The sequence below is a fragment of the Castor canadensis genome, chromosome 1 (assembly GCF_047511655.1).
Source record: "Castor canadensis chromosome 1, mCasCan1.hap1v2, whole genome shotgun sequence".
In the NCBI taxonomy this organism is placed as follows: Eukaryota; Metazoa; Chordata; class Mammalia; order Rodentia; family Castoridae; genus Castor; species Castor canadensis.
In genome coordinates, this window is record NC_133386.1 from 57,231,832 (window position 1) to 57,245,829 (window position 13,998).

The 13,998-nt window shown below is 36.7% G+C and overlaps 1 protein-coding gene and 1 long non-coding RNA gene across 4 annotated transcripts in view; one reads left to right on the forward strand and one right to left on the reverse strand.

Moving 5' to 3' along the window:
* The first annotated feature begins 730 nt into the window (after window positions 1–730).
* Window positions 731–13,998, forward strand: part of Hace1 (HECT domain and ankyrin repeat containing E3 ubiquitin protein ligase 1) — a 123,202-nt gene continuing 109,934 nt past the window's right edge. For 2 of the 3 annotated variants that reach the window (XR_012449254.1, XM_020178256.2), the window contains exons 1-4: window positions 731–1,043; window positions 8,407–8,461; window positions 9,522–9,611; window positions 10,373–10,477. Coding sequence is in view for 1 of the 3 variants with exons in the window: in XM_020178256.2 (XP_020033845.2) it covers window positions 968–1,043; window positions 8,407–8,461; window positions 9,522–9,611; window positions 10,373–10,477 (326 nt within the window). In the remaining 2 variants the exon portion in view is untranslated. Of the gene's footprint in view, window positions 1,044–8,406; window positions 8,462–9,521; window positions 9,612–10,372; window positions 10,478–13,998 lie in introns of those variants that run through there. The other variant, XM_074077766.1, reaches the window with a different exon arrangement.
* Window positions 13,880–13,998, reverse strand: part of LOC141424242 (uncharacterized) — a 41,184-nt gene continuing 41,065 nt past the window's right edge. The window contains exon 3 of the long non-coding RNA XR_012449258.1: window positions 13,880–13,989. This is a non-coding gene — a long non-coding RNA (uncharacterized lncRNA). The remainder of the gene's footprint in view (window positions 13,990–13,998) is intronic.

Below are 13,998 nucleotides of genomic sequence, written 5' to 3' on the forward strand. Positions count from 1 at the left end.
GGATATTTGTTTTAAACTGGCCTATGTTGAACTTCTGTTCAGAGCTGGTTAGTATGACTTTTCCGCACTGACTTCCTTTCTGTTAATTTCTTCCACACTTCATTGCTATCCAAGTTTTTCTTTGGAACTCACAAAAATCGGTCTTTGTATTTTTTCCCTGGGACCTGCCATCCCATTGAGGCAGCATTGTACCAAAAAACCAAAAAATTCCTTTCAAACTGGCATTCAGATCTTTTCCCAAAGTTTCGACCTGGTGTCAGACGATGTGGGGATGCATAAATACACAAGATAGAGTGGCGTCCCTGCCTCAGGGGAGTCCCTCAGCAGCAGAAACAGCTGTTATTTACAATATGCTTCCGCATTTGATTTTTTACTCTTCAAATTTAAATACAATATTTAAACAATTAATTTATCTGGAAAACAAAAGTATCAATTCTAGGATGGTGGTGACGGATTGATTTATGAACAATTGTGCAAATCCCCAATCTGCTTAGTTGAGGGGGTTACAATGGAAGGAAACTGCTTCCGTTCAACTTTGGAGGGAGGGAGGAGGGGGAGTGAGGCCGCCCAGAAAGTCGGTTTATGGACTTCACAGGCCATACCAGAACCCCAGCCCAGTTTCTTCCAGCACGCAGCCCAGTCCGGGCGTCCGGGAGGCGAGGCTCAGGCCGGGCGCACCCAGCGTGGCCCCGCCCCGGAACTACAATTCCCAGAATTCCGTGCGAACGCAGAAGGGAAGCGGCAGCGGTGTCAGGAAAAGCGCGAGCGAGCGGAGGTAGCCGCGGGTGCTCTTCTGTCGGTGGTTTGCTTCGCACCTGTCGGGAGCCCGGAGCAGCCGTCTCAGCCCCCGTGGTGTGGCTGGCACGAGTCCGCTCCTCCGTCCTGTGGACGGGTCTGGGGCGGGATGTAGGGTGCTGGGCGCGGAGGCCGCGGGCACGGCGGGGCTGTCTCGGAGGCCGCGCCGAGGATGGAGAGAGCGATGGAGCAGCTTAACCGCCTGACGCGCTCGCTGCGCCGCGCGCGCACCGTGGAGTTGCCCGAGGGTGAGCGGGCCGCGGGGTAGGGGGCCGCGGGAAAAACTAACCAACACTGAGAAGACGCCCACTTTTACGCCGGGGCAGGTGGCAATTGCGCGGGCGGCCGTCGGGAGGACTGGGCAGAGGTCCCTTTCGATTGCCCAGTGGAGGTTTTGGCACCGGGGCAGAAACCGCAAACGCTACAGTTGCGAGCCATCTTCCGGTCGCTGAGACACATTCCAGAGATAGCTGGAGTTCCAGCTGCAGAGTGCGGCTTAGCGGGTTTAGGGTCTTTTAAAATGTAGGGTTTCGCTGTGCCTTGACAGCGGACGGGCAAACAAAAGGTGCCCTACATAGAAGGTGCTCTAAGTGTGTGTGCGTGGAACACCTCCCTCCGCTCATTTATGCATTAGTCAGACTCGTGCTGCTGGGCCAGGGGGCACTGTCCCAATAAGTAGGGGACTCTTAGTTCAGGGTGCCAGGTTCCTTCTAGGCAGGTAAAACTCCAGTAATAAACCAGAGGAAGAAAAAAACCCGACTTGTTTCCAGCTTCGTGAATTCTGACGTTTTAGTAGTGATGGGAGGCAGATGGCAGGACGCTTGTGGCTTTTGGTTCCTAAGTGAGGGCAGGGTTGTTGTGAGGGAGTGGCTGGTGAGTTGTTTTTTCATTGTAGTAGTTCTCTTATTGCATTTTTTCCCAAAACTTTACTTGAATTGGTCCGAGGAGTTTTATAGTTTATGGAAGAAGGCCTGGGGGAGATTCAAGAAAGAAAATGTAGGATTAGGGATTTGGGGATAATTTTCTTGAAAAAAATTTCCCTTGGCTATTTAGAACTCAGGGAAGATTTTACTCAGAGTAGGGACTATCAAAAATAATTTTGTATTTGGTACTTTGCTAGAATGAAGCAATTGACTTACAACAATCCTGATTTTAGTTACTACCCTTCAGCTTCAACTTTTTCTCTCTGTATTTTCTTTAACGGCTACTTTAAAATCTATTCCCTGAGTACTTGTCTCGATTATTTTCCATCGTCAAATCGTTGGTATCAGCTGATGAAGGTGGTGTGTCTAATTTCATTGACTTCACAATTTGTGTGCTACCTAATATTCTTCTTCTTCTTCTTCTTTTTTTTTTTTTAACATGAGTTAGAAGGCTTAGGTAATGTTCCTTGGTTTAAAAAGTAATATATTTTCATTGTAGAAAATTTGGAAAATAAATAATGAAATAAGAAATCTGTCATTCTGCCACTCAGTAATACACAATTAGCATTTTCTTCCATTGTTAATTATTTTTCCACCAAAATAAAATCATACTGCATATAGTCTTATTTTACATGTAGAAAACATTACAAACTTTTTATATCCCTAAATATGCTCAATGACTTTGGAGGATTTCATAGGATGCATATAACAAATTTAAATCTGTTTTATTTTTACAACTCATTTTATGAGGAACAGCTTTGTACTTAAGTCTTAGGCTCCCTCTTTGTCTCAGTTTCCTTAGGGTTAGTTTATGGAAGAAGAATAATAGGATCTAATTATATATTACCATTTTTAAGGCTGTGGGTATCAGTTTTTCAGCTTACTCCCTGGAAAGTTCCACCAGCAGTCTGAGTGCTTGGAAACTAGAGTATTACAATTAAAAATAAAACTTGAAGGCATATTATTTACATTTTTCTTGTTGAATGAATTTGTTCATTTTACTTCTTGAATTTATCTTTGTCCCTAAATTCTGATGAATCTTTTTGAATTCTCTGTTTGACTCTTTAAAGTAGGTCATGTTTAGTACATTCTAAAATTCCATATTGTGCTTGTATTTTAATGCTGAACAGAAGCTCTTAAGATCTCTAAATTTATGAAATAATCAAAATTTTTTGCCTTGTAATTTCAGTAATCAATAAGCATCTGATTATAATTAAAGTCATAAAAGTTCTTAACCAGCTTTTACAATTAAAATCACATAGCTTGAAATTGTAGATACTTGATTTCCTGATTTGGATACTTGTAGACACCTTTATGTTTCCTTGAGATGGTGAAAACTTGTGTATGACCACTAAGCTATGCAGTGCAGGTTGTGGAGTCATCCCAGGTAGGACTACCATAGGAATAGTCTTGTGGGAGAGAAAAAGGTGAAGGCAAAGAAATTAATTTAGGGATAAGAATTCTCAGTGGACTTAAAAAGGCTGTTGTATAATGTTAACAAATGTGGAGGAAATAGCTTAAACTATCACATTTACATTGAAGGTAGTTTAATAAAATAGAATTTTAGACTATTTAAGCATGCATACTTGAGTGATGATTAGGTTAATTACCAGCTTAAAAAAAAAATCACTGCCAGACTGGTGCTGTGGCTTAATGGCTCTAATGCCAGCTACTTTGGAAAGTTATCATTGGGAGGATCAGGGATCAAGGCCAGCCAAAGCAAAAACTTAGTGAGATCCCCATCTCAACAAACAAGCTTGGTGTGGTGGTACATGCCTGTGATCCCAGCTATGCAGGAAGCATAGGTAGGAGGATCCCAGCCCTACATAGAACTGGGCAGAAAGCGAGACCTTATCTGAAAAATTACCTGAAGCAGAAAGGGCTAGAGGCATGACTTAAGAGATAGAGCAATTGCATAGCAAGCATGCGACCCTGACCTCAAACTCCTTTACTGTCAAAATAATAAAATAAATCACTCCCTCTGATGGTTTTGAGGAGAAATTATACATAATATGATGAGCTCCTTGTTCTTTAAGGTTTCCTTTTAGTACTTGAACTCTGAAACTATTAATAAAAATGGCCAGTGTATCTGAGAAAGCAAGAGATTAAATTGACCAGTTTGAAAATTATATATCTCCTTTTCAAGGTATCTTCATGAGTGTGGAGAAGGCAGTAGATTCTATCTGGCAGTAGATTTCATTCTATTCTTTCTGAGTGTAGTATTTCTTAGATAGTTTCCTTATAGCACCATAGATGTGGTTATATTTACTTATTCTTACTTTTAGTGTATGTGACCTATATTTTTTATAAGGTAATGTAACTTAAAAACTAAGATTCCACTTCTAAATTTTATCTGAATAAAAATCTTAATAAAACCAGCAGAAACTTTATGATTCTAATGCTTACTTAAAATTATATGCTGTCTTTAAATAAGTTTAAATGTGTAAATCAGGGCATTGCCTGCTTATGACTTTGTTTATTATGGAGTACCTTAATTGAAATTGTCATGGTTTAGAAAGTTGGATTTTTTTACTGGGGTGTTGCATTGTTTATTTTGGAGTGACTTAATTGAAATTGTTATGGTTTAGAAACTCAGATTTTTTTTTCTTTTATTATTCATATGTGCATACAAGGCTTGGTTCATTTCTCCCCCCTGCCCCCACCCCCTCCCTTACCACCCACTCCACCCCCTCCCGCTCCCCCCCCCAATACCCAGCAGAAACTATTTTCCCCTTATCTCTAATTTTGTTGTAGAGACAGTATAAGCATTAATAGGAAGGAACAAGGGGTTTTGCTGGTTGAGATAAGGATAGCTATACAGGGCATTGACTCACATTGATTTCCTGTGCATGGGTGTTACCTTCTAGGTTAATTCTTTTTGATCTAACCTTTTCTCTAGTACCTGTTCCCCTTTTCCTATTGGCCTCAGTTGCTTTTAAGGTATCTGCTTTAGTTTCTCTGCATTAAGGGCAACAAATGCTAGCTAGTTTTTTAGGTGTCTTACCTATCCTCACCCCTCCCTTATGTGCTCTCGCGTTTATCATGTGCTCATAGTCCAATCCCCTTGTTGTGTTTGCCCTTGATCTAATGTCCACATATGAGGGAGAACATACGATTTTTGGTCTTTTGGGCCAGGCTAACCTCACTCAGAATGATGTTCTCCAGTTCCATCCATTTACCAGCGAATGATAACATTTCGTTCTTCTTCATGGCTGCATAGAATTCCATTGTGTATAGATACCACATTTTCTTAATCCATTCGTCTGTGCTGGGGCATCTTGGCTGTTTCCATAACTTGGCTATTGTGAATAGTGCCGCAATAAACATGGATGTGCAGGTGCCTCTGGAGTAACAGTCTTTTGGGTATATCCCCAAGAGTGGTATTGCTGGATCAAATGGTAGATCAATGTCCAGCTTTTTAAGTAGCCTCCAAATTTTTTTCCAGAGTGGTTGTACTAGTTTACATTCCCACCAACAGTGTAAGAGGGTTCCTTTTTCCCCGCATCCTCGCCAACACCTGTTGTTGGTGGTGTTGCTGATGATGGCTATTCTAACAGGGGTGAGGTGGAATCTTAGTGTGGTTTTAATTTGCATTTCCTTTATTGCTAGAGATGGTGAGCATTTTTTCATGTGTTTTCTGGCCATTTGAATTTCTTCTTTTGAGAAAGTTCTGTTTAGTTCACATGCCCATTTCTTTATTGGTTCATTAGTTTTGGGAGAATTTAGTTTTTTAAGTTCCCTGTATATTCTGGTTATCAGTCCTTTGTCTGATGTATAATTGGCAAATATTTTCTCCCACTCTGAAACTCAGATTTTTTTATTGGGGTGTGTATTATATAAGAGAAAGAATGTTGTAATGTCAACTTCTGATGGTGACTCATCGGTAGTTATTGACAAGAATTTACTGGGCTGCAAACAGCATTTTAAAGAAAGACTTTAAAGAGGATAAAATTGAGTGTATTATATACTGGGCACGGTGGTACATGCCTGTAATTCCAACACTCATGAGGCAGAGAATCACAAGTTTGAGGGCAGCCTGGGTTACTCATCACCCTGTCTCCAAAGAAGAATGGCTTTGTACCATGGACCTTTTGGTTATAGTATGCATTGTATACTGGATGTGTACTACATGATATATTATTATGGGGGCTCTGGACATAGCCACTTGATGCCATCATTACAGAGCTTGCTACTTAGTACTTCAGTTTCTTCATTTGTAAAATTGGAGTAGTAGTACCTGCTTCATAAAGTGATCATGCTATAAAAGAGGTGATATATAAAGTGTTCAAAACAGTGCCTTTTTGAATCAATATCACAAAAATAAAAATGTTTTTAAGATAGTGTTTTAAAAAATATTTTTGTTATTAAAATGATTTATTAATTTATTTTTATAGTTACAATTATTGCATCTACATACTGAACTTGTGAATGTTGGCTAAGATTAAATTACTTTTCATGTATATATTCACAGGTAGTAAAATAATGAGCAAAAATGTGAAGAAATGTTAATAACTTCTGTTTGTCCTATAAATAACTCAGTATGTATTTCTACATTTTTAAGGACAATCAAAATACCATTATTAGGATCAATACAATTAGCAGTAATTTTTTATTCTCAAATACTCTGTACAGGTTTAGTTTTTCCTCTTCTCAAAAATGTTCTAGTGCTGGGGATTGAACCCAGGACCCCAGGGCTTCTCACATGACAGACAAGTATCCTACTACTGAGCTACACCCCAGCCTAAAGTTGGTTTGTTTGAGTCAGTATTCCAGGTTGATTCATCTCTTAAGACTTCTAATTTATAACAGTATCTCCTTAAAATTTTTTTTTAAAATTTACAGAAAAATAGTATAAATAGGATGGAGTTTACATACCCCCTTCACCTAGCTTTCCCTGCCATTAACATTTTGTACAACTATAGTTCAGTTATCAAAGCTAAGAAACTAATATTGGCATAATGTTACTAACTATACTGTAGACTTTGCTAGAATTTCATAGATTTTCCCACTCATGTCCTTTTTCTATTTTAGGATCCAATCCAGTATGCCACATTGCATTTAGTTGGTATGTTTTTTAGTCTCCTCCCCATCTGTCCTTTTTATCTAAAGGTCTGGAGACTTTTAAAGGGGAGTGGTCACATGTTTTTTGGAATTCCCTTAATTTCAGTTTGTCAGATGTTTTCTCATGATTAAGTGAACGTATACATTTTTTGGCAAAAGTACTACAAAAGCAGTATAACATTCTTGGTAGGTCATATCAGGAACATATGTTATATTTATATGAATTATTTCTAGTAATGTTATCCTTTATCAGTTGGTTTAGGTGATGTCTGTTGGGTTCTTTACTGTAAATTTACTATTTTCCCATTGTAGTTTATATTTTTGGTAGATATTTTGATATTATAGAAATATCTTGTTTCTCCTCAAACTTTAACCTGTTAACTTTAGCATTAGTTTTTTAAAAGTGCTAACTCGGGGTTGTCAAGGTTACTTCTCTGCAAATTATTAAAAAGCATAAACTTCCAAAATATGAGAAATGACCATTAGTGATACATAAAAGCTCAAGTCAGCGCTGAGGCTCACCCTTTTAATTGTAGCTACTTAGCAAGGGAAGGCTGAGATTGAAAGGATAACGGTTTAAGGCCAGCCTGGAATTTCAGACTCCATCTCAACCAATAAAAAGCTGGGTGAAGTGGTGTCCCTGTTGTCCCCACTACATAGGAAGCGTGAATGGGATGGTTTTCCAGGCTACTCTGGGCATAAAAGTGAGACCCTATTTGAAAAATACTGAAAGCAAAAAGAGCTGGAGGCGTGACCCAAGTGTGGTAGAGACCCCGTCTAGCAAGCCCAAGGCCTTGCAATGAAATCCCAGTACTACCCCCACCAATGCAAAATACTGGCTGAAATGTATGTAAGTATAATGTAGCATTACAGATGTTGATTTTCAATGTTTGGGATAATGTTTTTGTGAATTTATAAAAGATATGAATACAGATCTTCTAAGTAGCAAAGGTATAAGTAAAATTAAAATTTTAATTTCATAAATGCTTATGCAATAATTTCTTTGGTATAATACTGACAAGAAGCAAGTATCATGTATATTTAAGGTTTTAAGTTTACCTTGGCATATATATATCTTTAATTATTACAATACTTAAAATTTCCCCAAATTACACTTGAGTATGATAAAATATGTTGTCTAAAAAAATTCCTCTTTGGAAATTACAGAAAACATCAGAGCTCCCATTTTTCTCCTTACATCCAGAAGCTAAGCTCTTTTGTGATGATGGAGAAGGGATAAGCAGTAGAGGGGTTGAGAAATTCTGCGGTGTCATAAATTTTGCAGTATTTCTGGTATTCTGTACTATTCTTTCCTCTCCCTCTCCTCACTTTTTATGTAGAGTTAAGAAAACTCTTAAATGTTAAGTATCATCCTTTAGAAAAAATAGAAAATGAATTACAGTAGACCTTTGGTATGTGAGAGTATGTGTTTCAGGGAGAACCGCCAGTGCTGAGGATGTGGATGGTTTAAACATAACTGAACATACCGTGGGATTGACTGAGCTGCTGGTAATTCGAGTATGGGGATTATTTTTTTGACTTTGGTCAGAACTGCTTGTAATAAATCTGCAAGTAAGGTGGGCTTAATATAATTCTTTTTCTGCTTTTATTTTTTTTTTAAACTCAGATAATGAAACTGCTGTTTACACATTAATGCCAATGGTTATGGCTGATCAACACAGGTGAGTGCCTTTTTTATAAATTTATGTTTTTGGGAAATATAAAAAGTTCTAAATGTTATATACACACAAACAGAGACACATACACACTTAGATGCTGTCCTGGTCAAGTTGTTTCTGTTGTGAAATAAGGAACAAGATTTTCCAAAAGCCATACCTAAGCTGTAAAATTTTATGGTAAGTGATTTTCTAAATGAATATTCAGATTTTAAACCAATTATTTGGTTGGTTACTTACATAGAAAAAAACATTGTTATGGTTTCTTTAAGAGGTCACTACTGATATCGTAGCAAAATATTAGAGCCGAGGGACAACTTATTTCCCTTATATACTTCTACCTTGATGTTCTTTTGAGTGATATAATGTTGATACTCTTTTATAGGGGCATGTATAAGATACAGTTGTCTGGCTATGTGAAGGAGTAAACAGCAGTCAGCTCTGATGTGATCAGTCATTGGGTAGTTTGGTATAAAGAGAAAAAAATGAAGAGAAACTTTTACCAAATAAGTTTGAAATGTTATTTTTTGCTTTAAATTTCCTGTGTAGTATAAGTTAAAAAATTTTTTTTCTAACTTAATTTGACCAACATTAATATGGGTAGGCTCAACTTTTGGTAAGGGAGGCAGCCAGGCATACTCCCTTTGTTATTTAAGAATCTGGGGAGAGCTGAAACCAGTACAGTCTGTTAGGTTTCCTCAGAACAGGTAACAGCAATGTTCGAGTAGCAGATCAGGAAACCTTCTGCTCAGGTTCGTTGATCAAGGTAGTGGGTTTTCTTTTTTTGAGACAGGGTCTCACTATGCAGTCCAGGCTGTCTTTGAACTTGATTTTTCTATGTCAGTTTCTCCCATGTTGGGATTACAGATGTGTGTCACTATTACTGGCTGTTGGTTTTTGGTTGATATTTTGCTGGCTACCATGCTACTCTTAGAGAATAGTACCTTACTTGATAAGGGACAGGACCTTTGAATAATTAATACCTGCTATTAACTTGATTTATCATGTTTTTAAAAAAAATCTGTTTACATATTGATTCTTTTAATCTTTTTTGGGGGGAACATAGGTCTGTGTCTGAACTACTATCAAATTCAAAATTTGATGTCAATTATGCATTTGGACGTGTGAAAAGAAGCTTGCTTCACATTGCAGCAAAGTAAGACACTAAAGATGCTTTGGGCTAAATCTGGTATAGAGTAAGGCTCATAAGCTTTGAATCAGCATTGTTTCACGGTAGTTGGGAGAGATGAGAACAGATATTTAAGTAGTTCTTTATCCTGTTTAGGGCATAGCACGCTATGTGTTCTCTCTGTGGATAAATTATAACTTTGAGATTGAACTCAGTTCTCACGTTCCTTTTGTCTTTGCTTGTTCTAGGTTAGATGTCATTGTTTTTCCTAGATGTATGTATTGTGTACATTTACCAATTTTTCCTTTTATTCTACCAATATATGGTATAAAAGAGAGATGATAACTGCATGCAAAGTCATTGATTTTGTATTTTTTTACCTACATGGGAGTATGTTTTTTTTTTTATTCACAGTCTTCCACTGTGTAATTAATCAGTTAACTAATTGATGTTTGTCATCTTTTCAGGATTTATGTAGGTGTGTTGAAATTAATTGTTCATAATTAACTTGGTTCCTGGAAAGCCAAAACGTTGAGAGTACTATATAATTTCTTTCATAAGTGAATATTACGTATTATTTGAAACTGTCAAATACTTTATAGCTGTCATAGTAGAGGGACTGTACCTTGAAAATCGAGGATATTTACTGTTTTGTGACAGAAGTTAAATTGTAGATGATTATAGACTTTAATAATGTGTTTAATAATTTTTTGTTTTTAATTAGCTTAAGCTATATCAGTATGGCTTTTTGTTGAATATATTTGAATTGTCTTTTAATATTGTTTTAGTTGTGGATCGGTAGAATGCTTGGTTCTGCTGTTAAAGAAAGGAGCAAATCCTAACTATCAAGATATTTCCGGCTGTACGCCTCTTCATTTGGCAGCTAGAAATGGGTAAATTTTAGTTTCCTTAAGTAGCTGTTGCATTGTCAGTTGTAGTCTTTAACAGTATTCAAGGCAGTCCATCCTGATTTGATTCCCCCCATCCAATATTTGCCTTGGGAAAAATTTAAAAAATGTGCATGTCTCCTATAGATATTTTTTTTTCTCTTTAAAGTAGGTCTTGGATCATTGTATTAAATTTTTAAATAGCAATCATATTTAATAATTTATTGAATCGTATATTTTGTTACTTTTTTTTCTCAAAATATATTTGTGAAGTTTACTGTTATTTGTATTATAATGATATTTTATTTTCTGAAAAGCATAATTTTCACTTTATTTTTTGGGGGGTGGGGATGTCTTTTTTTCCTACTAGTTTTTTGGCACTCCTAACTTCATAACTTATTTCCAAAACGGCTTTTTTATACCCAGTTTATAGTTGTTTTAGAGTGACCTGTATTAGAATAAGCTTTTTAGTTAAGGGTCGCTTTAAGTGCTACAGCTATTTTTCATTTTGAATGTGAAAAAAATTTTCTAAATAAATGATGTGCTTAATTAACATCTTAAAAAAGTAGTAGTTTTTTTTGGCAGTGAGCTATGACTCAGGGCCTCCCCAGGCAGGTAGTTTTACCACTTGAGCCACTCTGCCAACTCTTTTTTTGTGTGCAATGGGTTTTTTTTTTCAAGATAGGGTCTTGAGAACTATTTATCCTTACTGGCTTCGAACCTCCATCCTCTTGCTCTCTGCCTCCTGAGTAACCCTGTGATTACAGGCCTGAGCCACTGGCACCCAGCAAAGTAGTTTTTTCAAAACGTAAAAAAGAAAAAAAACCTTAAAGATGGCATATTGGATATATTTTTGCCTCTTTCTGATACTGCTGGTCATAATTATGAATATGTTATTGTGTGCTGTTATAAGCTCTACCATAATTTTTTTTGTCTCCTTTTTTCTCATGCACTTCAGGTGTCATGTATCTGTGTCTGCCTCTACTGGTTTTTTTGTTTGTTTTTTTAATTCTGTTATATCAAGAAATGATAAGAAAATGATGGGAATTAAAATTTATGAAAATAGTTTTTAATGTAGGCCTTGAGCAACTAGATTTGTAAATCTTTTTTTTCTGAACAGTGTAAAAATTGTCCATGGAAGTACATTCCTATTATGTTTTGACTAATCTTGAAGATACTTTTGTTTTCTATTCTGAGCTAGGATTCTGGATAGTCTTTAGGTGGCTGCCTAAATGACATGACTATGGAGCTAAAATTATCCATTGCATTAATCTTAGGTCAAATTTTTGTGTTTAAGAATGGAAATTGATCCAAAAGGATAAGAACCATAGTTTTTTCTAGGTTGGGCAGAGGAAGGGAATAGTCTTTGCTTCCTATTTGGTGAGCTCCATTTCATGAGTTAGCATGCAAACCACTTTAATTGTCCACTGTTTTAATAGGTAACACTGTGCTAATTAAACAGTTGTTTTTATAACAATTAGCATATTAGGTAAGTTGGTAGTGTGTAACACCCAAGGTCATAGAGTAAATTCTCTTGCTGAATTGATCTCAGATCTAGATATATTATCCCAAGAGTTGATAGGATAACAACAATGGTCTTTGAAAAGGTCCCATTACATTAAAATATCTCTACTTTCTGAACAGGTATAAACGAAAGAACACAGTGATACAGAGCAAGGATTAAAATTCCACTGTAATTGTAGTAGGAGACTACTACTGAATTCATAGGACTTCAGTGTGAGGACCAAGAAATAGGTCTTAGGCTTAAGATAGGATGTTCTTGGTCTACCAAAAGACTTTATATACTGCTTTTCTGAAATGGGGGCCTTTTAAGTAGTACATAGAAAATAGTTTTGATCACTGTTTCTGTCAACAGTGATTGAAAAGAGTATCATATTTTAGAGGTAAAGAAATATGACAAATATTACATGGTTCACTTAACAAGTCATCAAGAGCAAAAGGAATAAGAGTTTGTGACCCATTGTCTAACTTGAATGTTTTTCTACTTCTATAAGATTACTTTTGACATTTAGTACATGAATATTTTAGTTTTTGTTATTTATTGAATGGGGAACCTTGTACAACATAGAGATGCTCAATAAATGTTTGCTAACTGATTATTATTTCTTGTTCTGGTGTTTTCAGAAATAGTTTTGTACTATAATTTCATTATGAATTCTAATTTGTCTATGCTGAAGTAGAAGACATAGAAGAATACTGCCCCTTTTGCTGGTCCATCTGTTTTTCCTTTGCTCCCTCAACTGTCACTGTTAGATGGTAGTATATTTTTGTTCATCTTCTTTAGCATTTCTTTTGTCACCATTAGTGCTGTACTGGATTGTCCTCCTTTCTAGTAGGAACCTCATTAAGTTTCTGTAGAGCATTTGGATGGCTGGTCCCTCTGTTTTTTTGGGTTATCATAAGCTTCCTATAGTTGTTGAAATAACTTGTCAGGAAAATATACAGGGAATTCAGCGTTGCTCATAATCATATAAGAATGTTAAAAAGAAAGACTTTGAAATTATAAAGGAAAGACTTTGAAATTATCATGTATCCTTACATACAAATTGGTCAGATTTGAAGAATGATTTAAAAACAATTTTTGGGCTAAATTATGAACCCATAAAGGGCAAAGTCCATATGTTAAACTGCTCACAAAACAACTTCTTGAGTTATTTTGACTTATTCAGATTCTGGAAAGTAGAAATTATGGTTAAGTAAGAAAAATAGGATATGTTTCTCTTCAGTACTGCCCTGTCCCTTTTACAACTCTTTTGTGAGGGGGAGCATTACAGATTGCTACTTTTCTTTTTCCTTTTTTTGGTAGTATTGAAGTTTGAACTTAGGACTTCATGCTTGCTAGGTAAGCATTCTACCATTTGAGCCACTCTGCCAGCCAGCCCTTTTTTGTGTTGGGTGTTTTCAAGATAGGGTCTCACAAACTATTTGCCCAGGCTGGCTTTGAACTGAGATCCTCCTGATCTCTGCCTCCCAAGTAGCTGGGATTATAGGTGTGAACTACCAGCACCTGGCTCCAGATTGCTACTTTTCTTCAAAAACCTGTATCCTAAATGTTTTTGGGTATATTTCCCTGGCCCATTCCCACCTGTTTATTTTGTAACCAGGCTATGTCAACTTCTGAATAGGTTTTAGAAGTTACCTGTATATGGATACAGATTAAAAACACCCATATATTTTAAACAATATATTTGTTAATTTTTTTCCTTTCTTGTTGTGATGGGTGGAAGTACATTGTGGAATTTACACAGGTTATTACAGTGTATCAAATATATCATACATGAATTTACCTCCTCAGCCACTCTTCTTCATTCTTCCTTCCCCTGATTCCTGGAGTAGTTTCAACGGGTATCATTTTTGCATTTATTTAACATGAACACACATTTTATTGCACAGTATTCACTCTTGTACCCCCTTTCCCCAGTACCTCTTCCCCCCTTTCCCACTGGTGCCAGCCCTTCTTTCTGGGAAAGACTTGTTTGGCCCTCCTGTTTTCCAATCTTGAAGGA